Source organism: Paramisgurnus dabryanus, chromosome 22 (assembly GCF_030506205.2).
Source record: "Paramisgurnus dabryanus chromosome 22, PD_genome_1.1, whole genome shotgun sequence".
Lineage (NCBI taxonomy): Eukaryota > Metazoa > Chordata > Actinopteri > Cypriniformes > Cobitidae > Paramisgurnus > Paramisgurnus dabryanus.
Genome location: NC_133358.1, coordinates 5,580,304 through 5,606,896, shown reverse-complemented (window position 1 = coordinate 5,606,896; position 26,593 = coordinate 5,580,304). Strand labels below are relative to the sequence as shown.

General features: G+C 39.7%; 1 protein-coding gene across 1 annotated transcript; it reads right to left on the bottom strand.

Moving 5' to 3' along the window:
* gad2 (glutamate decarboxylase 2) lies at positions 1-26,560 on the bottom strand. Its single transcript, XM_065294652.2, has 16 exons — positions 25,828-26,560; positions 25,439-25,501; positions 25,137-25,280; positions 24,388-24,621; positions 23,811-23,901; positions 23,140-23,252; positions 22,478-22,593; positions 20,393-20,472; positions 20,217-20,271; positions 19,978-20,094; positions 18,811-18,875; positions 18,404-18,482; positions 18,030-18,179; positions 8,331-8,438; positions 5,478-5,567; positions 1-2,861 (listed from the first exon to the last, which is right to left on the bottom strand). The coding sequence occupies exons 1-16, from the start codon at positions 25,898-25,900 to the stop codon at positions 2,688-2,690; spliced, it is 1,752 nt and encodes a 583-aa protein (XP_065150724.1). The 5' UTR covers positions 25,901-26,560; the 3' UTR covers positions 1-2,687.
* Between the last annotated feature and the right edge of the window lie 33 nt (positions 26,561-26,593).

Sequence of the window (26,593 nt, the reverse complement as noted above, 5' to 3'; positions counted from 1 at the left end):
TGGTGTTACCCTGTTTAATTGGGTTCATGAAAACACAAAAAGTCCTCATGAAACAAAGGATGGATGGATGTGGTTGGTAGTCGTGAAACAACAGGAAAACATTTGAGAGCTGCTACAGGGCGAAGCGTTAGAGAGACACAGAGAGAAAATAGAGCGATAGAGAGAGACCCGGAGACATCAAGACTTTATATATGCTTATACAGAGGCATGCCAGAGTTTCACACACACTAATAGTAAAGCTGCGGATAACAACCAAAGCGAAAGACAGAGAGAAAGATAGAGATACAGTCGCGAAAGCATACAGCTTCGAGTTCGAGCCACATATAACATGCTTGCTTAGCAGATAAATACATTGGGTAATGCTTATATAGAGTGAGCAAGCTAGCGACAGAGTACTATATTTGAAGCTACAGTAAGCTATCCATATCGCCACTAGACTAACACCAGGATACACTAAATATATATATATGTATACTATATACTGTATATGGGATTGTATTTTACAAGATCAAAAGGCAAGGCGTTCATGCACGTGCAAAGAGAGCGAATTTGTAGCAGCAGCGGAAAAGACGACACAATGGGCATTTCAAGACTACCAAAGTGGATGTAAATGCATTTTATATGATTATAAGTACACAAATTAAGTGATACAGTTTGTGAAATGGGACTGAAATAAATCTCCAAATTAGTATTCCTGTTCTGTACAGATACAGGATATAACAAAGCATTAGCAAGGATTCAGCGATAAAGCAACTGAAGAATCACATTTTAACTTTCACCCTTTAAGGATGTCAAAGCTGGGACACATTCGGACAACGCTCAGTTTCTTGAACATCAAACTAAGAACATCCATTGGACAGATTATCATACATATACGCTAAAGTGCACAAACTCCTCTTCAGGAGAACTACAGTAGACAATACTGGCAATTAATACTAAGGCAATACAGTTACAAACACACAAAAATACAAATTGGCACAGGATGTCAAGTTTGTCACTTGGGCACAAATACAACCAGCATTGGTTCAGAAAAGGCTTTGTAACCACTCACATGTCTTGTAGTTAATATATTAAAATGCAGTGGCTTCAAATGCATTAATCTTTCATACATCTTTGCAGTTACAACACGTACATCATGTATCTGACACACACACACACGAGCAAAATGCATCTACCTTTTGTGATTCAATATTTTTTGAATAGAGAAAATAATGTTATTTACCACACAAATAGACTCTGCCTTATGTACAGTACATAAACGTATTCACATAGATATGTACTTGGTCAAGAACATTAAAAGTCTATGTACACACTATGAACCCTAATTATGCTTATGTATTATTTCTTTTAGCTCTGTTAATACCCTGAATAATCTATACGTCTGTATAACAAAGCTAAATTAATATATGGTTGAATAGGTAAATTAATGTTACCATTATTAGGTATAAGAAAGTATTTTACTACAGTCCTAATACTGCAAATGTTGGCATATATTGTACATGTGCTATTGTTTCTTTCCAAGGGATACGTCTGAATTATTGATTTTTTGGCATTTGACACAATGATTATCAGCAATTTAAAAGCACCAATATGGACATCAATCATTTGCACAATTAAAGACCCAATAAAATGGCTTTTTCAATGTTATTTTCTGTGTTGATGTATTTCCAGTTGAAACCTGTATACACCTCTCTGAATAAAATTTAGTCAGTAAATATTGTGCATTACAATTTGTTCTTGTTTATAAATGGGTTAATTAACAAAGTTAATAGTGCTTCTGTACAGCTCAGTGGTAGCGTCATGGGTTTGAACCCAATGTATACCTGTAATGCACTTTAAGTCCCTTTAAATAAAAGCATCTACATAAATTATCAGGTTTTGCGAATATGCTGACACATTGTAGATGTCTTCACGGCTAGATGACAGGAACGAAAAGCCATACATAAAAAAAACAGGTTTTATCTAAAGGGTATTTAATTTTGGAGACCTTATGGACATTTTTAAAATGCTGTTGTTAAAGAGGCTAGATATACTCTGATGAGAGTTTAGGTATGGTAATTATGTTGTACTTATGTTCAAGATTTCAATTCGATTTGTGCTATAGTAATATTTAATAAAGGTGCAGACGTATCATATCTAAGTGCTGTCAAGCATTTTAATTCCTGTATTTTGTGTTTCTTCTTGTGTAAATTTTGATTTAATTTTTAATATAAATAGTCTATTTATAAATAATCTTAGTCTCTTAGAAACATATTTTGTGAATGTGGAAAATGTATGCATTTTCTGTGGTTGCAAAAGTAAAAGTGCTTGAGTTAAAATTAAATGATTTTCTTAAATCTGTGTCTATAGTAATATATGTCTATGTTTATATATATATCAATGACATCTGGTACTTTCAATAACTCAAATACGACCTTCACTGAATACTCTTCGTATTCTCACTAAACACATAGAAACAAACAAAGTCATATTAAAGACATTAAAATATACATTAAAAGCAGACGTAACACTTTTACAGGGCCCATGAAGCCCACAACAACTCCACAATACTGAAATGTACATCTTTTCATGTGTTGTTTTTTTAAACATACTACCTTTATATGACTTTGAAGGAGAGGAATCAAAAAGTTACGTTACATTCACAACAAACCGAGATCCAGGGACGTGAGAATAAAGAGTTTTGGTTTTTAAAGGTCCTGCCCCAGTCGCTCAATCTCTTCGATGAGGAAGTCAATATCCTCAAAGGTAGCAGCTGGGTTGGAGATGACCATACGGAAGAAGTTGACCTTGTCTCCTTGTGGCTGATAGCTCACCATGGTGGTCCCATACTCCATCATTCTGGCTTTGATTACAGGGGCGACCTGTAAGACAACAATTTATTAGCATTGAGCAACGTGATCTCATGAGAATACATGTGTATTTTTACGTTTCAGTGTGGTTACACTACGTATATTTACTTATGTTTAAAACACACTGAAACGTATGATATCGACGTTTTGACAAGACTAATACGTTAATTATTTACATATTTACAGTTTTACAAATGTACACATTTGTACGTAAGTTATTCCTATTCATAAATATTACAATCGCTGGCATTGGCGTTTCTTACTCATATTAATGACATGTTTTCAGTCATATTTACTGACTTATTTATTTAAGACAGTTTACTCATTTACCTAATGAAATGATTACGGTATTCAGTGAATTTTACAATATTGAACATTTTAAAACTTTAAAATGAATAACATTTCTTTATTTATTGAACTATTTTTTAATATTTAGTGTGTTTGCCATGACACACAAAAACGCATTTTCTCCTATGCTGTCTTCTATGCAATACGTTATTATTACTATTAAGCAATAATTACACCAAAATATAACATCAATTCACAAAAGATGTTACTTTTATTCATTTGCTGTAATCCACATCTCTAAAATTCATACGACTGCGAGGAAAAGATCAAAATTCAGCCCTTTATCCAGCAATCTTGATCCGAGATCTGATCGCGCGTTTGTTATAAATTCAAATATCGCGCCTCAAGAAGCTTTACGACACATTGCTTTACGGCAGTGATTTCAAAAGCTCATTGGCTCTTTGTGTGTCACGTGACATATTTGCGTCATTTTCGTTGGTGTACGTTTGAAATAAAATAAAAAACGCGCCGTGACAGAGGAAAGCCGGATCAACGTTCTCTTGGATTAATAACTTTAATACTTCTCTTTACTTTACTTCATATACTCCAGAGAGGACCACGGCTGCAGCACATCGTCATTTTAACTACTTTTGGTACTTATTTTAATATTTGCAATAAGTTGTTGTGATTACACTTGTCTGTCTGTTATGCTTTTTGTAACAGTAACGTTGAATGATTTGAATACACTGTTTTGCGTAGGACTGTAGTGGATTAAAATATCTTTTAAATGCTATATTGTTACTAAAATGTTCCTAAACATATCTGTCTGTTATGTTGCATAATATAAAAAGAATACATTACGTATTTAAACATTTTGTATTAAAAGGGTTTGGGTTATAGTGTAAGGTTTGGGTTAGGGTAAGGTTTGGGTTTAGGGTAAGGTTTGGGGTAGGGTTAGGGGTGATAACATATTGCTAAAATGGTTAAAGGGAAATTATACAGCAATCTTTATGGAATGAAAGATACGTAGCCTAAATGTTTTACATTTTTTAGCTGTAAAAAACGTAATAATGCTACGTTTAAATGTTGTAAATACGTCTACATTGTACATTTTAGCATCTATTTAAACGTACAAAAATACTTTTTGTTTTTGAAAGTTACATGTAAATACTACGTATTAACAGTGAGACCAGGCTGCATTGAGCCTCGTGCGAAATAGAAAAATTGTTGCAGAATGTTGCATACTGAGATCTATGAGAGATGTGCAATGATATAACTATTAAATGTTCTCGCTAATTGGTTACTCTTTAAAGGCTCTTATAACTGTTTTTATTTAAGTATGAACTTACTAAATTTATCTATTTTCAATGGAGTCTGTACGTATTAGTGCAGAAGATTGATACTTAGTGTTAGGAAAACCTATTGCCAAAAAATGAAGGGACTGTTGACACACAAGTCTTGCAACTGAGTCTGGATGTTCTACAACCGCAGAATCTGACATTGACTTAGATTTAAGCTGAAGTAAACTGATTAGTTCATTGTTAGTAGTAGTTTTTGGACAGAAAGCGAGACTGTAATCTAAATACAGCCTCTCATCGCCACATAATTGCACTCACTTCCCCCTCAAATCTGTTGCAGGTGTCCGTGGCTATTATCAGCAGCAGACTGTATCCAGCACCAAAATAATCCATCCCATCTTTATTAAACAAGATAAACTGGAAACCATTCAGTGTCGATTCGTGTATTCAAAGACAAAACAGCTTGTTTTTTGCACCATACAGTAAATGCACAAAGCATGTTTGTCTACAAAACATTATTATACATAATGAAAAGAACATTATGTGAATCTTAATATAGACTAAGTAAGGTCATATCAAAGATGAAATCAATGAGTTAAATCAAACTTTGATGCTCTCATCATATAGATTATAAGACTGGATTTCACAGGCATACATTTAAGATGCATTTGGAGAGACAGCGGGAAGAACATGAACACCATCTGTTTGGCCTAATTGCAGATTAAAGCTTTTCTGGCATGGGCGTGACTGAATAACAGCCAGCCAATGAATGGACACCTGGTGGGCAACCCCCTCAATTGTGATAGGGGACTTAATTTTATCTGTATTGATACAGACAATGCAAAAATACACTTTTCTTATTTTACAGCATACAGTATTTTACTATGCAACTGCTGCGACACTAAAACTTCTATTATACTGAATATACATTATATCACCTTATATCACCAAAAAATGTGAACTGGTCAATACCAACATATATGCCATGTGCCTTTTCTTATAGTCTTTTTACATATGCACACTTCCCAAATTCAAATCTCACCTTGTGCAGACGTTTCATTTTCTCCACTTTATCCTCCAGGTAACGCACACCCGGTGGAAGGTACCAGAAACACACGTTTGTATGCTGAGGCTGCGGGGACACACAGAACCACAGGATAAGTGGCGAGTCGTCCGCATAATACGCACATCTATCACTCATTTTAACGTACGCCTCACACTAGCATAAATAAAGCACTCTGGGGAGTCCATTAAAGATCCGTGACGGAATATGTGATTAGGGCCCGTCTGGGCCCATAATGGGAATTTTTGTTGCTGTCAGTTTGGAAGCAGGCATGTAATCTATTCAATCAAAAGGCTTTGCTTTGAGAGGTTCCAGCGGCTGAGCAAGAGGTTCATGGTCACAGTCTACAGTCCATTAGAAGCTCTCATCCTCATTGTGTGACTCCAGGGAGTACGGCGGAGAAAAATGCCTCCGCACACCAGAGAAAGAGGATGATCATTACGCATTCAGCTGGTGGTACGTACAGATGAAGCACAGATCGAGTCATACCTGTTCAATGTTGCAATCAAAAAGTGTCTGCTGTACACTACACACCGCTGGGGCCTGAAATGTTCTGTTAAATGTCATTCGATCGTACCGAAATGTTATGGCCTTCTGCGGCTCGCACTACACTACAAGGGTACATTTACAGAGGAGCCTCCAGCCAAATCATTTTGTCACATTGGCACCAAGAACAATTTACATTTCAATGAGCCTCGAACGACTGCTCAGTCATTTCAAGGGTGAAACGTTTCATGTAAGGTAAATTAGTGCACACAATCAGCTTCTCATTGGACAAAATTACCTGAAACACAATGTATTTGTGGGCTGAAAGAAAGAATCTTTTTTTCATAATGTGGTATCAGATTATCGTTTAAATATGGCACATTTTAGTAAACATGCCTTTAATCTATATTTTAAAGAGCTTTTAATACATTAAAATTAAATAATACAAATGACAGATTACAAATACACAAATAAAAATTATGGAAAAAATTAAGGAAACCTATTTTAAGTAAGCAATTTCCATACTGTTGCCTAACCTCTGGTACACAAACACAACAACATAATCAAAACAACCTTACATACCCAATGATACATAACAGCATAGTATTTAATGCTTACTTAATTTTTTAACGCAACTTGTTTCCTCAATGTTTTAAAGGTGCCATAGAATAAAAAACTGTATTTACCTAGGCGTAGATGAAAAATTTGAGCTCTGTGCATGGTAATGCTGTATCGTGAGCCTTACACTCCTCATTTTTATGTAAACCTTGTGCACGCAAAAGACTGTTGGAAAACAGGCCAATCTCAACAAAACACCAACTGTGACAACACCAACTGATGTCCGAGAATCAGACACCGTCGATCACTTTAAATCTAAACTTAAGACTTTTTTCTTTAACAAAGCATTCACATAATTTTTTTAGTAAATTATACTTATCTCGCAATAGTTAGCTTGTACGGAACAAAGCTTCACATAACTCGTCTGGGTAATATACTAATGCCGCAATAGCTAGCCTGTCTGGAACCGAGCATATATTAAAACACAACAGTGTGACACTTGCATTACATGCGAATGGACCCTACGCTAATGGGATTTGTTTCTCTCTCCCAGTCTCGTCCTTGAACCAAGGACATTGAGACAAAAAGACCCAGTTCCGGCTGCTGTAGAGGTCAACAAACCACTGATCTTCTGGCCGTCCTTCAACGTGATGCCCAGCCGATGCCTGACCAATGACCACCAACGGAACCTGTTAAATCTCCTTATCTGTTTACATACCGTTTACATCCCATATAAATATATATAATATATAACGTCAATAAATAAATAAATATATCCCAAGGGATTTTTTCCTCCTAGGACTTTTTTGCCTCCTCGCTAAAAACTCGGAAGGTTTTTCTCCTAGGGTTTTTTCAACCCCAGGGAAGTCAGCTGACTTTGGGTTAACTTTGCACCCTCTTGTATACGAGACATTATTAATAGGCTAGCTTGTAAAGTTTATTCATAGCAGCTGTATTTTGCTATATTGTTTGTCGATTTTTCTGTGTTTCCCCTGCTTCTCTTAATGTAAAGCTGCTTTGAAACACTTACCATATGTGAAAAGCGCTATATAAATAAAATTTAATTTAATTTAATGTATGCCCCAACATTAAATTACACATTAAATTAAATAAAAAGTTGGTAAATGCTCAAAAAAATCCTCAAAATCTGTATTTTCGTCTGATACAGGCTCAACCTTACAAGGTTTGTTTACTAATGTGAGCTACTGGCATGAGCCTCAGAGCAGAGCAATCAGAGCAAAGCTCAACATTATTATTCATGACCCTTCCAAATAGGGCAAAAATAGAAAATTTTATTCAAAGGACAAATCCTATGGTTGGACATGTAAAACGTTTCTGGATTTTTTTGCACTTAATAAAGTTACATATCTTGTAATGTAAATATCAAAGAACAATATAACAGATTATTTCGATGCATTCTTTGGCACCTTTACAACTAAACATTTTAAAATAGGAATACAGTACACTCTTAAAAAGAAAGGTGCTTCATGATGCCATTGAAAAATATTTTCTGTCTAAATGGTTATTTAAAGCACCTTTAACATTTGAAGCACAAAAGGCTCTTCAGATTATAAATACGTATAAATGAAATGTTTATTTACAGAACCTTTGACTAAATGGTTCTTTGTGAAACCAAAAAAGTTTCTTCCATAGCATCGCTGTGAAGAACCTTTTAAGCACCTTTTTTAAGAGTGTATCAATTCTCATATCAGTGACAGTATAAATGCAGGATGTAAATTGCAAACATGCTACAACCAGATGCCAAACCATTTAAATTGTAAAACTTGCCTTTCCATCGAAGACCATCTGATAACCTTCCCTGTCCTTGATCTTGTTGTAGAGATATTCTGACAGCTCCAGACATTTGTCAATCTGAGCTTCAAAACCAACAGTGCCCTTTAAAAGGAAAGTCAAAGAAAACATAGAATTTTAACATCATTCATGTTGTGACTGTTTAGTCAACACAATAACATAGAAATCCCTTCGTATTTCATGAGGTGGTTAATTGACCTATGGCTAAGCCACACCCCCTCCACTCACTCTGACAAACAATCAACATTCGGTGATAGGTGCTATGGCAGCTGTCACAGTAGGATACATTTTACAGGAGGCAATAGGCTTAATGCCCAGCTGCACTACTTCCTGAACTTCAGCCAGCTCCTTGTTTCCTGTCTGCCATTATTGGACAAACTGATTAATCCAGGTGTGCCTGACCTCAGTAGTCACACACAAACTGATTAATCCAGGTGTGCCTGACCTCAGTAGTCACAACAACAATAATCAGACACACCTGGATTAATCAGTTTGTTCAATAATGGTAGACAGGAAACAAGGAGCTGGCTGAAGTTCAGGAAGTAGTGCAGCTGGGCATAAAGCCTATTGATGATTTTTGGAGACAGAGGGCTCTATCTTACACCCGGCGCAATGCAGCGCAATGCGCGACGCAAGTGTCTTTCGCTAGTTTCCACCCTAATTTTCACGTTTAGCGCCGCGTTGTTTAAATAGCAAATGCATTTGCGCCCCCTTTTGCGCCCATGGGCGTTCTGGTCTGAAAACGAGGTGTGTTCAGGCGCATTGTTGGCGCGTTGCTATTTTGAGGCAACTAAAATAGACTACACCATTGACCAACAAAAACCTGGTCTAAAGTCTAAAGTCAATGGCGCAATGTGTTTTATGTTATTTAAAGAGCGCATTAGTAAAATGCGCTACACGGGAGGACAACGCGGGTTTGCTTATCACAAGGTACATGAATGCGCAGCAGCACAAAAATGCTTTTAAATATGAAAGATTAAAGGATTGAATGTAAAAGATTATTATTGAGTCTCTTGGACATAAATGAGGACTAATTATGAGACTTTAGAAGGCACAAAGAGCTGCTTCACCTGCAGCCTGGTAAGTAAATAAATGCTTTGCTTTAAACAAATGCGTCTGTTTTTAAATGTTTTTTTTTTTATGCTACCTCACGGATCTATTGTATATGATGACTCTGTACCTGTGGATATGGTGAGATGAGAAACATTTTTAAGTAACGCTTAAAAAAACTCTTTGCTAAAAAAAACGCTGTCCAAAGTGCTGAAACGTGAGGAGAGCCGTTTGCAAATTCTTTATCTCCTGTTTGTTACAAATAAAGTATTTTTAGAGTACAAACCTTATCTTACATACTTGTAAATTATTTTTTGATGATATTGGATAGCCATACATTTAAAGCAATTACAAGCCTGCTGTCATGATTTCGGTCTTATTGGCCGCTTTGTCTTTGTTTCACCCTGTGTTGTGTTGTGTTTATGTTTTGACAGCTCCACACGTGCGCGCCTTCCACCTGGTGATCTCATTATCTCCAACTCTTCTCACCGGCGTCCCACACCTGATCCTTATTATTGCCCCATCCGGTTTGATTTAAATTCCCCTCGTTTCCCATGTTCCTTGCAAGTTCGTCTTAGTATGTTCCTGCCCGCTAGCTTGTCTAGTTCTAGTCCTGTCGTGTCTTAGTTTCTGTCTCTTGTTCTCATTTTGGATTACTCACCGTGGTCTCTGCTGCCTTTACCCCGTTAGACTCCGAGCCCTGCTGTCAGCCTCTCCCGAGTGGTGTGTCACCATCAAGCCTCAGTGTTCTCTCTGTCTTTGGATTCTCCGAGCGCCAGTCTACCTCTTGCGCTGTCCAGCAGCAGTGCGCTTTCGGGCGCGTAATTCTGCGTAAGGCTCGGACTGCCGCTGTGCGCTGTCCAGCACAGACTCTGCTGAAGACTCTGACCGCCTCTCTCTCTCTCTGTGCCCCGCCAGGATTTCTTCTCTGAGGATTTTGGATGTGCGAGTGGACGTTCTACGGCTGTGCTGTTTTTCCCACTCTGAGCCTTTCCCGAAGGGATTCCGTTGAGCCTGTCTCGCCTGTGTTGTCTCCTCCTCGCATACATCTCCACGAACACAGAGTGTCTTCTCATATACATTTTGACTTTCACTGAGTATCTCCTGTTATACATATTGACTTTCAAATTTGTGTCATCTCTTATACATACACATCTTGAATAAACACCTCTGCGCTGGGATCCTTGTGTTTGTCGTTCCTAACAGGACGAACTTGCCAGTTATGGATCCCGCGGAGGTTGACGCGCTCCGGAAGGCACTTACGCAGCAAGGCTCATGGTTAGGCCAACACTCGGCCCGTCTCACCACCACTTCACAGGAAGTCGAGGATTTATTCACCCGCATGTCCGACCTTTCCTCCCGTCTTGACCAGGTTCAGCAGAAAGCCTCACAGACCAGTCAGCAGTTTGAGACGGAGCCTCATGCCTCAGCCCCACCACCGTGTGATGGCAATCCAGCCTCCTGCCGAGCGTTTCTCTCACAATGCTCCCTGGTATTTGCACTTCAGCCACGCCGCTATTCCTCTGAGAGCACCCGAGTGGCGTATGTAATCACCCTTCTGGTCGGAAAGGCACGTGACTGGGCTACGGCCGTCTGGGATGCCCGTGATCCTTGTTGCCGGTCCTTCGACGAATTCCGCGAAGAGATGGAAAAGCTCTTCGACCGCTCAGTGCGCGGGGATGCCGCCGCGGCTCGGTTGGCTCGCTTGGTTCAGGGAAGACACACTGTCACCGAGTACGCCATAGAATGCAAGACCTTAGCGGCTGCCTGCCACTGGAATGAAGCGGCTCTTCGTGCGCAGTTCGTTGAGGGGCTGTCTGATGCTCTCCAGGACGAAATCGCGGTCCATGATCTTCCTCCCTCTCTAGAGGCCATCATTGATTTAGCTCTCCGGGTCGAGGGTCGGAGGCTACTTCGTAATCAGCGCCGCTCTCTCCGCCAGCGGGTCGTCATGGAGGAGCCTACGGTGTCGTCCTCTTCCTCGATCTCACCACCTATCGAACCTGAGCCTATGCAACTGGGTCGCATGCGCCCGTCACAGAGAGAGAGAGAGAGGCGGCTGCAGAATGCCCTCTGCCTTTACTGCGGGAGACCCGGACACCTTGCTAGGACCTGCCCGTTAAAAGCCGCTGCCCACCAGTGAGTCCGGGAGTCCTGGTGGGCGCTACATCTTCTAAACTCTCCCCTGTTTCCAGCACCCAGCTCCCCGTCATGCTGTCCTTCGCTGGGCGTGATCATTCGTCCACCGCCCTCCTCGACTCTGGTGCGGAGGGCAACTTCATTGACGAGGCTCTGGTCCGCTCCTGGAATCTCCCGGCTATCCCTCTTCAATCCCCTTTGGATGTCTGGTCCCTAAAGGGGCAGCAGATGGCGCGGATCACACATTGCACTCCCCCTGTGAGTCTCTCTGTGTCTGGCAATCATCGTGAAGAGATTGTGTTGCATATTCTTCATGCTTCTCTGTCTCCTATTATTTTAGGGCATGGTTGGTTAGCGCAACACAATCCTCACGTTGATTGGCAGCATAGTGTTATTTTGTCTTGGTCCCAGTCTTGTCATGTGTCTTGTCTTGGTTCTGCTGTTTCTGGTTCTGTTCTTTCTCTTCCTCAGGTTCCGGCGGTCGATTTGACCGGGGTCCCGGCGGAGTATGCGGATATCGCTCAGGTGTTTAGTAAAGCCCGGGCCACCTCCCTTCCTCCTCACCGGCCATATGATTGTGCTATTGATCTCCTCCCCGGCACTTCTCCGCCTAAGGGTAGACTTTATTCCTTATCGGGTCCTGAGAGAGAGGCTATGGACCAGTATATTAATGATGCCCTGCGTGCCGGTCTCATCCGTCCCTCCACCTCGCCCGCAGGGGCGGGGTTTTTCTTTGTTGGCAAGAAAGACGGCTCCCTGCGCCCTTGTATTGACTATAGGGGTTTAAATGACATTACTGTTAAGAATAGGTACCCCCTTCCTTTAATGTCTACTGCGTTTGAGCTCCTGCAGGGGGCGCAGTTCTTTACTAAGCTAGATTTACGCAACGCCTATCATCTGGTGCGAATAAGAGAGGGAGATGAATGGAAGACAGCCTTTAACACCCCTACCGGACACTTTGAGTACTGCGTTCTGCCGTTCGGCCTTTGTAACGCCCCCTCTGTCTTCCAGACTCTGGTCAATGATGTGCTGAGAGACATGATTAACAAGTTTGTCTTTGTGTACATAGATGATATTCTCATCTTTTCTCCCTCTATGCAGGAACACACTCAGCATGTCCGCCGAGTCTTACGCCGGCTGTTAGAAAATAAGCTGTATGTCAAGGCGGAGAAGTGCGAATTTATCGTAAGTCAGTTTCGTTCCTGGGTTTTGTTGTTGCCCCCGGTGAGATCCGTCCTGACCCAGCCAAGATCAAAGCAGTGGCCGAATGGCCAGCCCCCGACTCCCGTAAGGAATTATTAAGATTTCTGGGTTTCGCCAATTTTTACCGGTGATTTATCAGAAATTATGGTCAGATTGCTCAACCTCTTACTGCTCTCACTTCCACTAAGGAGAGATTTGTTTGGAATTCCAGTGCTCAGGAGGCCTTTGATAATTAAAAGTCCCGGTTTATCTCTGCTCCTGTTCTCTCTATTCCAGATCCGGCTGCTCAATTTATTGTGGAGGTGGATGCATCGGATGTCGGGGTAGGCGCCGTTTTGTCTCAGCGGTCTGCTAAGGATGGCAAGGTGCATCCCTGTGCCTTTTTCTCCCATCGGTTAAACCCAGCAGAGCGAAATTATGACATAGGCAATCGGGAGCTGCTGGCGGTCAGACTGGCTTTGGGTGAGTGGCGTCACTGGTTAGAGGGGACCTCGGAGCCCTTCCTGGTCTGGACGGATCATAAGAATCTCGAATACATCCGTTCAGCCAGGAGGTTATCTTCTCGTCAGGCTCGTTGGGCGCTCTTCTTTGACAGATTTAACTTCACCCTCTCATACCGGCCCGGTTCCAAGAATACTAAGCCCGATGCTCTCTCTCGTTTGTTCGAAAGCCCCGGTTCCGCTGGGGAGGAAACCATCCTCCCGGAGGGGCGGGTGGTGGGTGCCCTGCGCTAGGGAATAGAACAACGGGTGAGACGGGCCGGCCGGGAGGGGGAAGTGCCAGAGGGGTGCCCAGCGGGTCGATTGTGGGTTCCGAATGCGCTTCGCTCCGAGGTTATCCGGTGGGGTCACGAGTCCAAGTTTGTTTGCCATCCAGGGGTTCGGAGAACGTTGGCTACCGTACGTCAGCGTTTTTGGTGGCCCTCTATGGGTCCCGATGTCAGACAGTTTGTGTTAGCCTGTCAGGTTTGTGCCCGTAACAAGGCCTCTCATCAAGCCCCTATTGGTCTGCTTAAACCATTACCCATTCCCTCTCGTCCTTGGTCACATATCGCTATCGATTTTGTAACCAATTTGCCTAGTTCTAAGGGAAACACTGTAGTTTTGACCATTGTCGACCGCTTCTTCAAGGTGGCTCACTTTGTCCCTTTACCCAAATTGCCCACTGCTAAGGAAACTGCCCAGGTTATGATCGAGCACGTCTTTCGCTCACATGGTCTGCCCACAGACGTTGTTTCAGATAGGGGTCCTCAGTTTATTTCTCGTTTCTGGCAGGAATTTTGTAGACAAATAGGCTCCACAGCTAGTTTGTCTTCAGGGTATCATCCTCAGACCAACGGGCAATGTGAACGGGCTAACCAAGATTTAGGTAGAGCTCTCCGCTGTCTGACATTGCAATATCCGAGCTCCTGGTGCCAACAGTTACCCTGGGTTGAATACGCCCATAATTCTCTCCCTGTTTCTTCCCTTAACATGTCCCCTTTTGAAGCGTCCATGGGGTTTCAGCCCCCTTTATTCCCATCACAGGAACCTGATGCGGTGGTTCCGTCTGCGCTAGCTTTTGTCCGTCGTTGCAAACGCACCTGGAGAAAGGCTAGATTTACTTTACGCCAGGTTTCCAGACGAACCAAAGCCGTGGCCGACCGTCACCGTAGAACCGCGCCCCGTTTTATCTGCGGGCAGAAAGTATGGCTTTCGTCCAAGGATTTACCTCTCCGTGAGCCTTCTCGCAAGCTGGCTCCACGATTCCTTGGGCCATACGGCATTGTTAAGGTTATTAATCCCGTGACGGTCAGGCTCAGATTGCCCCCAGCACTCGGTCGAGTTCATCCAGTTTTTCATGTGTCTAAACTGAAGCCTGTGTATTTTTCCCACCTTAATCCCGTTCCCTCTGCCCCCACCCCTCCCACCCCTCAGCTTATAGATGGTGCCCCTGCGTATTCAGTTAAGTCTTTACTGGATATGCGTCGCCGGGGTAGGGGATTTCAATACCTCGTTGACTGGGAAGGATATGGTCCGGAGGAGAGATGTTGGGTACCGGCCCGGGACATCCTGGACCCTGGGCTGATAGAGGATCTCCGCCGGCGACGGGGTGAGCCTCCTCATGGACCGCCCGGTGGCGGTCGTGGGGGGGGAGTCCTGTCATGATTTCGGTCTTATTGGCCGCTTTGTCTTTGTTTCACCCTGTGTTGTGTTGTGTTTATGTTTTGACAGCTCCACACGTGCGCGCCTTCCACCTGGTGATCTCATTATCTCCAACTCTTCTCACCGGCGTCCCACACCTGATCCTTATTATTGCCCCATCCGGTTTGATTTAAATTCCCCTCGTTTCCCATGTTCCTTGCAAGTTCGTCTTAGTATGTTCCTGCCCGCTAGCTTGTCTAGTTCTAGTCCTGTCGTGTCTTAGTTTCTGTCTCTTGTTCTCATTTTGGATTACTCACCGTGCTCTCTGCTGCCTTTACCCCGTTAGACTTCGAGCCCTGCTGTCAGCCTCTCCCGAGTGGTGTGTCACCGTCAAGCCTCAGTGTTCTCTCTGTCTGTGGATTCTCCGAGCGCCAGTCTACCTCTTGCGCTGTCCAGCAGCAGTGCGCTTTCGGGCGCGTAATTCTGCGTAAGGCTCGGACTGCCGCTGTGCGCTGTCCAGCACAGACTCTGCTGAAGACTCTGACCGCCTCTCTCTCTCTCTGTGCCCCGCCAGGATTTCTTCTCTGAGGATTTTGGATGTGCGAGTGGACGTTCTACGGCTGTGCTGTTTTTCCCACTCTGAGCCTTTCCCGAAGGGATTCCGTTGAGCCTGTCTCGCCTGTGTTGTCTCCTCCTCGCATACATCTCCACGAACACAGAGTGTCTTCTCATATACATTTTGACTTTCACTGAGTATCTCCTGTTATACATATTGACTTTCAAATTTGTGTCATCTCTTATACATACACATCTTGAATAAACACCTCTGCGCTGGGATCCTTGTGTTTGTCGTTCCTAACACCTGCTTTTTACTTCCATGACTAAAAGAAAACGGGTTTTAAAGGTTTTAATAAAAAAATAATTTCAATACAAGTGGAAAAACAACATAATTATTTAACATTAATCTTAAACTGGGGATCTTCTTCCTCCGCTTAGTTTTTCAGTTTACAAAGTCCGTCATCTAAATAGGGATTAGACATAGCGCCAGAGCAACTGGCTTTTAAAGGGGATGAGAGCTGTGACTCTCATTGGTTTACTGCACGTTACGCCCAAAATACTCCCATTACAATAGGACCTACCCTTTTCGACCATGCGCTCGGCTCAAAAACCATTTTTCCTGTCGTTAAATTAGCAAAAGTGGATTCGGACACGCCCATTTAGACGTTGCGCTGTGCGCTTTAGACAATGCGCTTAGATCGTTAAAATAGGGCCCAGAAAGACTATATATCATCTCAAAGTCACCAGAAGGGCCTTAACTATGCATTGGAGGATTATATTAATTATTTTATTGTTAAGAAGGTCGATGAAAAGCTTCAGGTCCAGGCAAAAATGTACAGGTCACAGTGTAAGAGATAGACACAGTGTGTGAGAGATAAACCACATCTCGTTGCCATCATGATCAAATGAAATATGTACAGGTTTAAGTTGCATTCAGGACAAGCCTTTTTACCATCTTTACCACCATCTCTACTCTCCGTTAGTTTGGTGCTACAGTATTTACATGAATCCTTCAGCACAACATTGCTATTACAAATAACATTTGTTATCTTGGTTAATTAGAGATACGTTAATGAAGCTAACTGACATGATGTACAACACAGCTAGAAGCTAACGTTAACGTTTTCTAATTTTAGGCTAACGTTACGTTAGAGATGTTAAAGATAACGTTCAAATACGTTGTTGACTTATCTTAGAACAGATGTAGACATCCTTGTTTAATTTATCCACGTTTAGTTGGTGTTGTTTTACCGCATAACTTAATCCAGAGCAAACACTTATCTCGGTTGAAATGTGGCTTGGGAAAGGGTAAAAATACACACCGTTGCCCAGCCTCTGGGGGTTATATGTACCCCATGCACACCGTTTGACCATTTTAAACTTAAAATGACAAGAAAAAAAACATAAAAACGAACGAAAACTGACTAACTGCAATGCATCAATGGACGTGGAAGCAGAGAATGTTTGAGTGTATTGGGTTAGCTATGCACACTGTAATTGGCTAATCGCGTTTGGGGGCGTGGCTTAGCCATAGGTCAATTGGATGAACTCATGTGACCAAATTTGTAGATCTTTGTACAATTTGCTTTCACACTGGCGTTTAGGGGTGGGGATCATTATTGTTTTTTTAATAATCATACTTTTTTACGATTCCTTTTGTACAAATTTATACAAATTAGCCAAAATCGTAAAATATGTCTGACTGAATGCAAACTTGTCTAGTTAACAACAGCTATCTAGCAAAGTAAAATCGAATGAAACATCTGTATATAAAGCAAAACAATGAAGAACAATATTCAGATATCATGTACGGCATTAAATCAATCAAAACAGTTTAATTAATAGACGTTATTACTCTGACATGTGTGTGATGTCATCTTATACTGTATGTTGTTGAACCAACGTGATTTGAACAAAGGATGTGCAACAAAGTAACTATGTTTTTGGGAAACAGATTTGCTAGTAGATGCATTGCACTATGATAGTTAAGCAGAGAGTTGCTTTGTTGTACAGGAAATGAACCCCAGGTTGGTTTAGTGTAGTTATTCTTTGCCCCCTGACTGTGTTTTGCTCGCTGCCCTTTGAATTAATGCTGCTGTTCTTTGAGGGCCATCTGCACCTTTGGGCTCCTCAAATCTTTGCTACATTTCGTCCCAGTAGCTATGACCTTTGAATCTTAGAGTAGTATAACAAAGTAACCCTGTAGCACCACTTAAATCACTAAATGCATATATTTTTCATTACAAATATGAAATTAAAATGTAGTTTTAGCAAAACCAGTCTGACATCTAGTAGCAAAACTGTCCCTAATGTCTGTACATTGTTTATTTAAAGTAGCATGTTATTTTCTGTTATCTTTAAAACAGAAAACAGAATTTTCTCCTTGTTTAACAATATGTATTAAATCTTTTCAACCTACTTTATCTAAGAAATCTAAGAAAGACCACAAGTTATTTTCTTTCCAATGCAGATTTTGTTTTCAAAAACATTTGGTTACTTACCATGAACATACAGCAATAAAAGATCAGTAAGTCAGTACAATGAACAAAATAATTAACTTGAAATTATTCTTGAATTCTTACTCAAGAAAAGGTTCTCGTACCTTAGCTCTCCACATCAGCCAGAGTTTAAAGATGTCCACGTGGCGTCCACACTGTAGGGCCTTGTCTCCTGTGTCATAAGACAGATCATAATGCTTATCCTGCTGGAAGAGATAACAGGCCTGCATCTGGTTACAGCTCTGCATCAGACCCTAGAATAAACAACAAGAGGAAACAAAAGATTACAAGCACATCATTAAATGTCAAATGTCAGTACAGCATGTCCATACTGTAGTTAATGTGATGAGCTACACCTGTGTTTACTAGGACACCTGTATAACTTTGAGAGGAGCAGACTTTATAATGTACATCCAATAAAAATCACCATAACATTGGAAAAAATATCTCATGTTGATGAATGCATAAGCAATTATACCTCTTCTCGAACTAGCAGAGCAGAGCATTGCAAGGGTACAGCCATCATTTTATGAGGGTTCCAGGTCATGGAATTAGCTCTTAAATGGACAATATACACAGAAAATCATTTAGAAAGATTTCATCAAATTGCAATAACAAAATAGCTACATAATATTTTCTTCAGAAAAGAAACTGAAACGTTATATTAACAGAAACTTCATAAATCAAATATACTAGTCAACATTTGAAGTGGATCAAAAACTTTCATCCAAGTTGTCCTAAGACAAGAACGGATATTGGGTATTGGTTTTAAGACAACTTTTAGGAAAGGTTTTGATCCACTTCAAATGTTGACTAGTGTATAATTTCTTAGGAGGAAATCTTTTAAGATTTATTAGTTATTAGGAGTTATTAGGCTGAACTGACCTCTCGACTCCATTGAGCTTCCACCTGTGTTTACGGGACATCAGCAAACTACCACCCCATGCTCCCTACAAAAACACATAGACTTAATAATCATTTATACTGTCATTTATAACACTAAAAACACTTTAATATATGCTACACAAAACTCGATTCAATCCACTTCACCTTAAATGTTTGTCAAGGTCAAGTTTCAATTAAGCTTCTCAGATCTTGTTTTATGTACATACACTGAATGTTCAAATTGAGGAGGGGATTTGTTAAGAGGCAAAGGACACATATAATTTCGGCAGTTCCCTGTGTTTACATTTAATTTCACAAAAGATGAAAAAAAGAAATTTAGCCACCGTTCTATAAAGTATTCAGTATTGACCTTTACAATCGTATAGCAAAAGACAAATATTGTATTTCTTTGCAGTACACTTTTTATTTCACAGAAACAAACTGTAGGAATTGGATGATCTAGCACTCGCTGTAGGTCATCTCATCTGTACTAGGTAAAAGGAAAACTGCGGCATTTAGGTCATATGAATGCTGTAGAGCGCTGTCGAACGCAATGCATTTGTTAGAGCTCCAGCATGCAGCCACAATGTGCGTTTGCGTTCCTGTAGAAAAGCCACAGGCTATAAGTCACGGCGTAACCAGAAAAATGAGCCAATACTATATCGCTATTTATCTTATCGGGCTCAGGAGAATAAATACACGTATGTACATACTAAAAAAACGATTGAAGGAAATTTCTCTAATAGAAAACATTTAGATGAAAAAAAAACATCTCTAAATGAGGTCATTTATGACGTAGGTGCTAAGTTTACCATTTGTCAAATCCAAGGTAGGAATCAGTAACCTACTGTGGTTCAAGGAAATTGCTACAAGGTTGCTACAAGGTGTTATCTGGGGTGTTACTTTGCAGTTGCTGGGGTGTTGCTAGGTGGTTGCTTAGGTGTTCTGAATGGTGTTTAGCATGTTTTTATGCACTTTCTCAGGTGTTCTGTGTTTGCAAGTGGAAAGACAGTGTGCAGACAGTGTGCGACGGGTTAATATTTAGCGGCGCTTCAAATCCCTACACACTAGCACTGAGATCACTCTTGGATCTCTCTTCACTCTCTGTATTTCACATGCGAAACATTCAGGAAGTTCACGTAAGTTCATGGAAACAGATTTACTCACATCCACATGCATCCAGATATCATACTTCTTACAGATGTCGGCTATGGCGATCAGGGGATCAAAGGCACCGTAAACCGTGGTGCCGGCTGTGGCGCTGACAAAGAACGGCACGTATCCCTGCAAGACAGAAATCAGGGGGCCCATTTGCAGCAAGAACCAGAAACCACAAACTCAGATTATACAAACAGACCCAAGAGGAACACCGGGAACGCTCACGGAGATACGGTCATTGAAATTACCTTCTGCTTGGCTTCGACGATCCTCCTTTCAAGGTCAGATGGAATCATCTTACCCCTGCCAGAAATGAGAACAGTAAGGCTGAAGTCATATGGTTTAGTGATTATAACATTTAGAAGTGAATTACACAATCCTGCAGTCATGAAGTGACGCATCAGTAGTGATAATCCAGACTCACCTTTCATCAGCTTTAATACAAATGACACTCTCTGTACCGATTCCAAGGGCGGCTGCTCCTTTCTTGATTGAAAAATGGCTCTGAAACATAAAGACTCGTCAGTACAATGAATTGTATTTAATCATAAATTTCTGCCACCGTGCATTATTTTTATGTATGGCCGAGAATTATCCCAGAGCGAAACATTTGGACGTAGCTCAAACATTTTGGCTGTTGATCACAGACTGCGAAATGTCTGAAATGTCCCTGTGGACAGTTTAACTGCTAAGCGAATGTCAACACATTAATTTTACACGTGGGAATGTGTTGCATTAAGTGTTGTGCAGACATTACAGTAAATGTTGCTTTTATTATTCATACACATTTTTTTCATAAAGTATACCAGTTATGTTTGATCGCACATTAAAATGTAATAGACTTGGACACATATTTTTGATACTGAACATTTAAAGGTGCAGTGTGTACATTTTAGAAGGATCTTTTGACAGAAAATGCAATATAATATGGATAACTGTATTATCAGGGGTGGATAAAGACCATAATGAACTGTATTGTTTTTATTACCTTAGAATGAGACACCATTTTGTGCCGCCATGTTTCTACAGTAGCCCTAAATGGACAAACTGTTATACAGAACGCGTTTGTCACAACGATGTCTCAGATGATGACATGTCTGTCCTGTGACGGTTATCGCAGCTTCTCTATGTGTTTCGAAAGGGAGAGGTGCAACTTGCAACCTCACCACTAGATGCCGCTAAAATCTACACACTGCAGCTTTAACTCATTTTTTGACTCCCACTGACAAAATCCTTGAAACATGAAGGAATTAATCATCAGATTTTGCATAAACAATTGTATTAAAATAGAAAACATATTAGTTCACATTTGGACCCCAATGTAGGACACCCAGAGGAACATTTTGTTGCTTGTTTATAGGTCAGGAAAATTGAGTTGCTCAAGTTTAGAAGAATGACAAAAAAATGTTCATTGAATTTGCTAATTTTTTAAGGTAAGTGGTTGCATGCAATTCAAATAATCTAAATTGAAATGTATGCATTTAGTTGAACTTACTCAAATGTTTTTAGTTACCTTGTACAAATTAGTTAAATTTAGCAATGCTACTATTATCTTATCATGTTAGTTCTACTCAAATGTAGAGATATAAAGTTATTATATTACAGCAACAGCACAAATTAGCAAGCTAACCATAACTAACACTCAACTACACAGAAGCTTAACTTTCTAACTTTTGGCATAAACTTCCCAATGAAAATGCTTTCAAATCAATGCATTTACACTTCAAACAACAATAAATAACTCATGCATGTCAATAAGACTGTTTTCACCCCAAGTAAATGCTCTACTTGTCTGCACAATGTTAACCATTTAAAAACCCAACAACAAAATTGAAACTCATGGCAAATACTAATATAAAACATAATAAACATTAAATAACCATTTATTTTTGTATTTACTCTCATCCAGTTTCATGCAAAGCATGCTGGAAACTGGAAATCCCTGTCCAGTTCTAGCATTATTGGTTTAATACAACACAAGTTAATAATGTAGTCCCAACTTAAATGGGTCATGTTCACGTAGGTTGATTTAAAACACGTGATATGGCTAGAACCACTTAATATTTTTCATTAAACCAAAAAGATATTGTAAAGGATTAAATGAGCAAATTTAAGTAGGGTCAGAATATTTTTTGTTCAGTGTATTGTAAATTAGGTTGTTTTCATAAAATATTGTCAGTAAAGAAATTAAAGAGCTATAAAATGGAGATAGTTTTTGCTCTTGAAAGAATTTGATGTGACTTTATAATTTTAATTGTGGACTTGGTTCAAACTATCTGGAGAAATGTTGTTTAGGTGAAACATATGTGAATGTTTTTTTTTTTTTTGCATGGATTGTCACAAATTATCCTAAAAACATTTTTTCATACTGTAGTTTCCAAAAAGAGAATTAAAGTGCACTTCAGTACACAGTACATTCTCCCTAAAGCAAACCCGTGATCTTGGCAGTGGTAACATTTTGCTCTCATTTTGCTAACATTTTGCAAGTTAAATAAACAAATGAACATACATGTTCAGATGTGAAGGCCACCAGTCTTGGAACAGATGACATTCCTTTCTCCTTCACCTCAGGAAACATCTTATATCGAGCAAGTAACATGGCATACATGTTGGAAATGGCTCCACCTAGAGGAGTATAAAGCAATCCATTCATTCAATCACTCTTGTAAAAACTTGACCGCTGTCAGATCCATCACATCACCTACATTACCAACTTCATTCCAGAATTTAAAAACAAGAAAAAGCATTGGATTTTTTAAAATAAGCAGTATAAAAAGGGAATAAAACATAAATTAATGAAGTAATTTTGTTGTGTTGAACTAATACAAGTCCTCTATATTAATTGCAATTGAATTGACTTTTTCATTCATTCCATTTTAAATCCAATTTTTTACGCGTGAAAAATTCATTTAAAATTTTAACATATTAACTGAATAAAAGCCAATTCTTCGTTATAAGCAACATCTCTGTATCCATCATGTTGCCTTCATCCAACCTGATTTGATCTGATAATAATTAGATAAATTAGGTTTAATCAATTCCAACTACTATTAAACTTAAATATACCCGTAAAAGCTATGCAAACATTGATCTGATCTGAATTGTATGCATGACGTAACAGGATCACGCACTGCAGAATAAGGAAGGTCATTTAGATTGACAGCTGTGTACCTGGTGAGAATATTCCATCACCACGACCGTCCTGCCAGCCAATGATCTCCCTCATCTTCTTCAACGTAACATACTCCAACAGCACAAAGACTGGAGCCACCTCATAGGTGAACCTGTTTGCATGCAGGTCACATGACCCAGTTACACAAGCCAGAGAAAGATGTCACAACAATCTTCTTCAAAACTGACGTTTAAAAGGATTTTGCAACAGTTTGCAGATATGTCATTGCCAGTACAAAACAATGGCGGGTGAAACTATTCATTTAAAAAGAGACGTGTCGAGTATTTAAAATATTTCAACAAATTAGTTTTTATAATAAGCATCGTAAAAGATTCTGTATAAAAAGATTTGTATTGTTTTAATGTAACAACTAGGCTATTATTTATGACAAAATGGCGCCCCAAATTAAAATGACTAGGCTATTTGTATATTTGAATAAAAGCTATTTTTAAACATTCTGATTTTCGTTATCCAATCCACTGATGGCAATGATTAGAAATAACAGGTTAGACTAAATTCATCAATGCCTTTCAGTTTATTCCTTTCAACAGATAAATGTGAGGTAAAGCCTGCCAACACGATGACCCGTCCAAAACAATGCTAATGGAGGGAGAGAAAACGCAAATGATCTCTGTCAGCTTTGTGTTTTTATAGAAAGGGACACACTCACATATTGGTGTTGGCAGTGGACGTTAGCCAATCTGCAGCGAGGCCAACCATATCTAATCCAGTGGAAAGCTGATTGAAATACCTCGGGTGAGCTGGACACAATAATAACAAACAATCAAAATATAGTTTAAGTCTCGAAAGCTTTGAATTAATATTTGCTAAAATTCATTCGTTTTATAAGAGAAAGATTCATGAAGATTAATAGTCCGCTATTAACATACACGTGCTGATTAATATAAAACAGTTTAGGTTCGCCAATCCCTGGTTATTTAAAGGACTGCAATTTAATCTATAAATTATTTGACGAAACAATGTTTCTCTATTAAAATACCATCAAAGAAAATTAAACTGTCCCCAGACGCATTTGTTTAATATCACATCATGTTCTGATCTGACTTGCCTTCAGGCACAAATAAATGCTTCTGACCTCCAAAAATCGAGAATAGAATATGATTAACAGAGCTCATTTAATACAAATGTATATCTGTCGTCTAACCTTATATTATTTACTAAAATATCAAAACAATGACAAACATTAATTTATACACTTGAAATAAATAAAGAATATATATATTTACCGGTTTTGATGGCATATTTTAATGTAGCCCGACAGCTGATCAGAATATCATCTAAAGTCTCGGGTTCGTCCGAAAGCTCCCAATTATTCCTTTGAAGCAATTCATTTGGATAGTGAAAATCAATCACTTTCGTTGACCTGTCAAATGATTCCACTATATAAGCCAGTAATATATCCACAACCTCCTGCAGAAAATTCATAGTTTTCGCGTCCCCGTTCAGTGCAGGTAAAAGATCTATAAAAAAGATAATATAAAAATAATAATAAAAACACTGGTATTACATTTGTATCAAGGGTGAAACAGCTTTGTTTAACCTTGAAAACAACGAAGGATAATTTCAAGAAATTTAAGCTCACAGCAGATACCTGGACGTTTTTTGTGCCCCACATATTAGAACGCTTTACGACACAATACGAAATTATATCAAATATATCTAATAAAAAATAAACTTACAATTCGTTAAAAATTGTAAAAATATTACTATATATATATTTGTAAAACAGATGTCAGTGTATTACAATTAAGCATTAAACTGATGATGCACAATGTCACAAAATATATATATAATATGTATTTATTTAAAAATGGTTTACGCAATTTGATTGATCTTTCAACCAAAGAATAAAAATATAAATGAATAAAAATTTAAATATTATAATAAACAAGCAATAACCGTGTATTGTTCCGTTATTTATTCATTTATTTATTTATTTATTTATTGACATAGATGCAGTGATATAGTGATTTACCTGTTGAATAGAGATCAGAAAAGCACAAGGTGGCTTTTGGGCAGTTACAGGGTTTATTACAGCCGCAGCTCTCCGCTGTTGACCCATCTTCTGTTTTAACTGGGGCTTGAGATACCTTTTCAGCCTCACCAACATTTAACAGAGCTTTAAAAATAAATTATGAATATACATTATACAAAATTAATCAGGGTGAAAGCAACTGAATTGTTTGGTTTTTATCTAATTAGTTTCGTTGTATTCAAATTTTAAATGTATAAATATTACACCAGCACACATAGATTAGATGTTAAAAAAAACCGTACCACATAATTTGGAGCCGATGCCTCCTGAGAATTTCTGGGCCGCCGCCTGACACCATGCTCTGGCTGCAATGATGAAGCGCGTGTGATTTTTAACACCATAAACTGCGATCCACCATAAAACTTCCATTACACGATCAATAATCTATCGCTGAGCATTGACATTAAAATACCGACCAAAATTATGTTGCTTATGGACACACAATACATCACAAACAATATTTGATGGCTTTAATTTAACATTAAACGCATAGAATAATATAAGACATAACAATAAATGTCACAATTCTTTGTTTTCAGATTTGTCAAAGTCGAACATAGTATAAAAACTGCAACCTGTGCTTACACAACAGCCCAGCTTTAAGCTAACTTATACACAATGTTATACTTACGGTTGTTGGGGTTTTGACTCGAGCTTTCGCTCGAATTTTCCGCACCCAGAAACCAAAACCCGTGTGATGCCATCGCGAGCCGAACGGATCAGAGAAGCGACAGAGCGACGCCAGCGCCAGCCATCCAGACGCGCGTCAAGGGGGAACGGGAGCTGTCCGCAGCTGTGGTGCTGAATTCTTGCTTAAAATCCTGCTGCGAAACGACGTTTTTACAACAACACCGGTCCAAACACCTTTACCAATCCGATGCTCATCAATGATAGACGACAGTCGAGACAGACGATCTATATGCAGTTTGCGCGCCGAGTGCGCAATGATTTGGAGCAGCCGGAGTCTGTCACTGACCTCATGGAGAAACACTGGCACTGATGGAGACACACGCTTCCAATGGGTCTCATTCTGTGTCACATAGCTCTTCTGCACATGTAAGCTGAGACTGCGTAATAAATGTCTACACATTCACATCTAGCATGAAAACTTACAGCGTGGTAATAAAAGGTTCTTTGGTATAAAGATAAACCGATTCACGTCACCAGAGAAATTCCGGTGTGATTCAGGTCATGACGAACTATTTTGCGTCGTTAATCGTGACTATACACACTAGTTTATCCCCCTCCTGGCGCGCCACCCGTATCTCTGCTAAAGGCAGATATTTTTGTGGGCTCTTGTAATTGCTTTACTCCTGCTGGAAACAGACTCACTCCCTCCTCAGTGGGAGAGCAGGGGTCCAGACTGCTTGCTTCATGGACCATGACATTTAGATCTG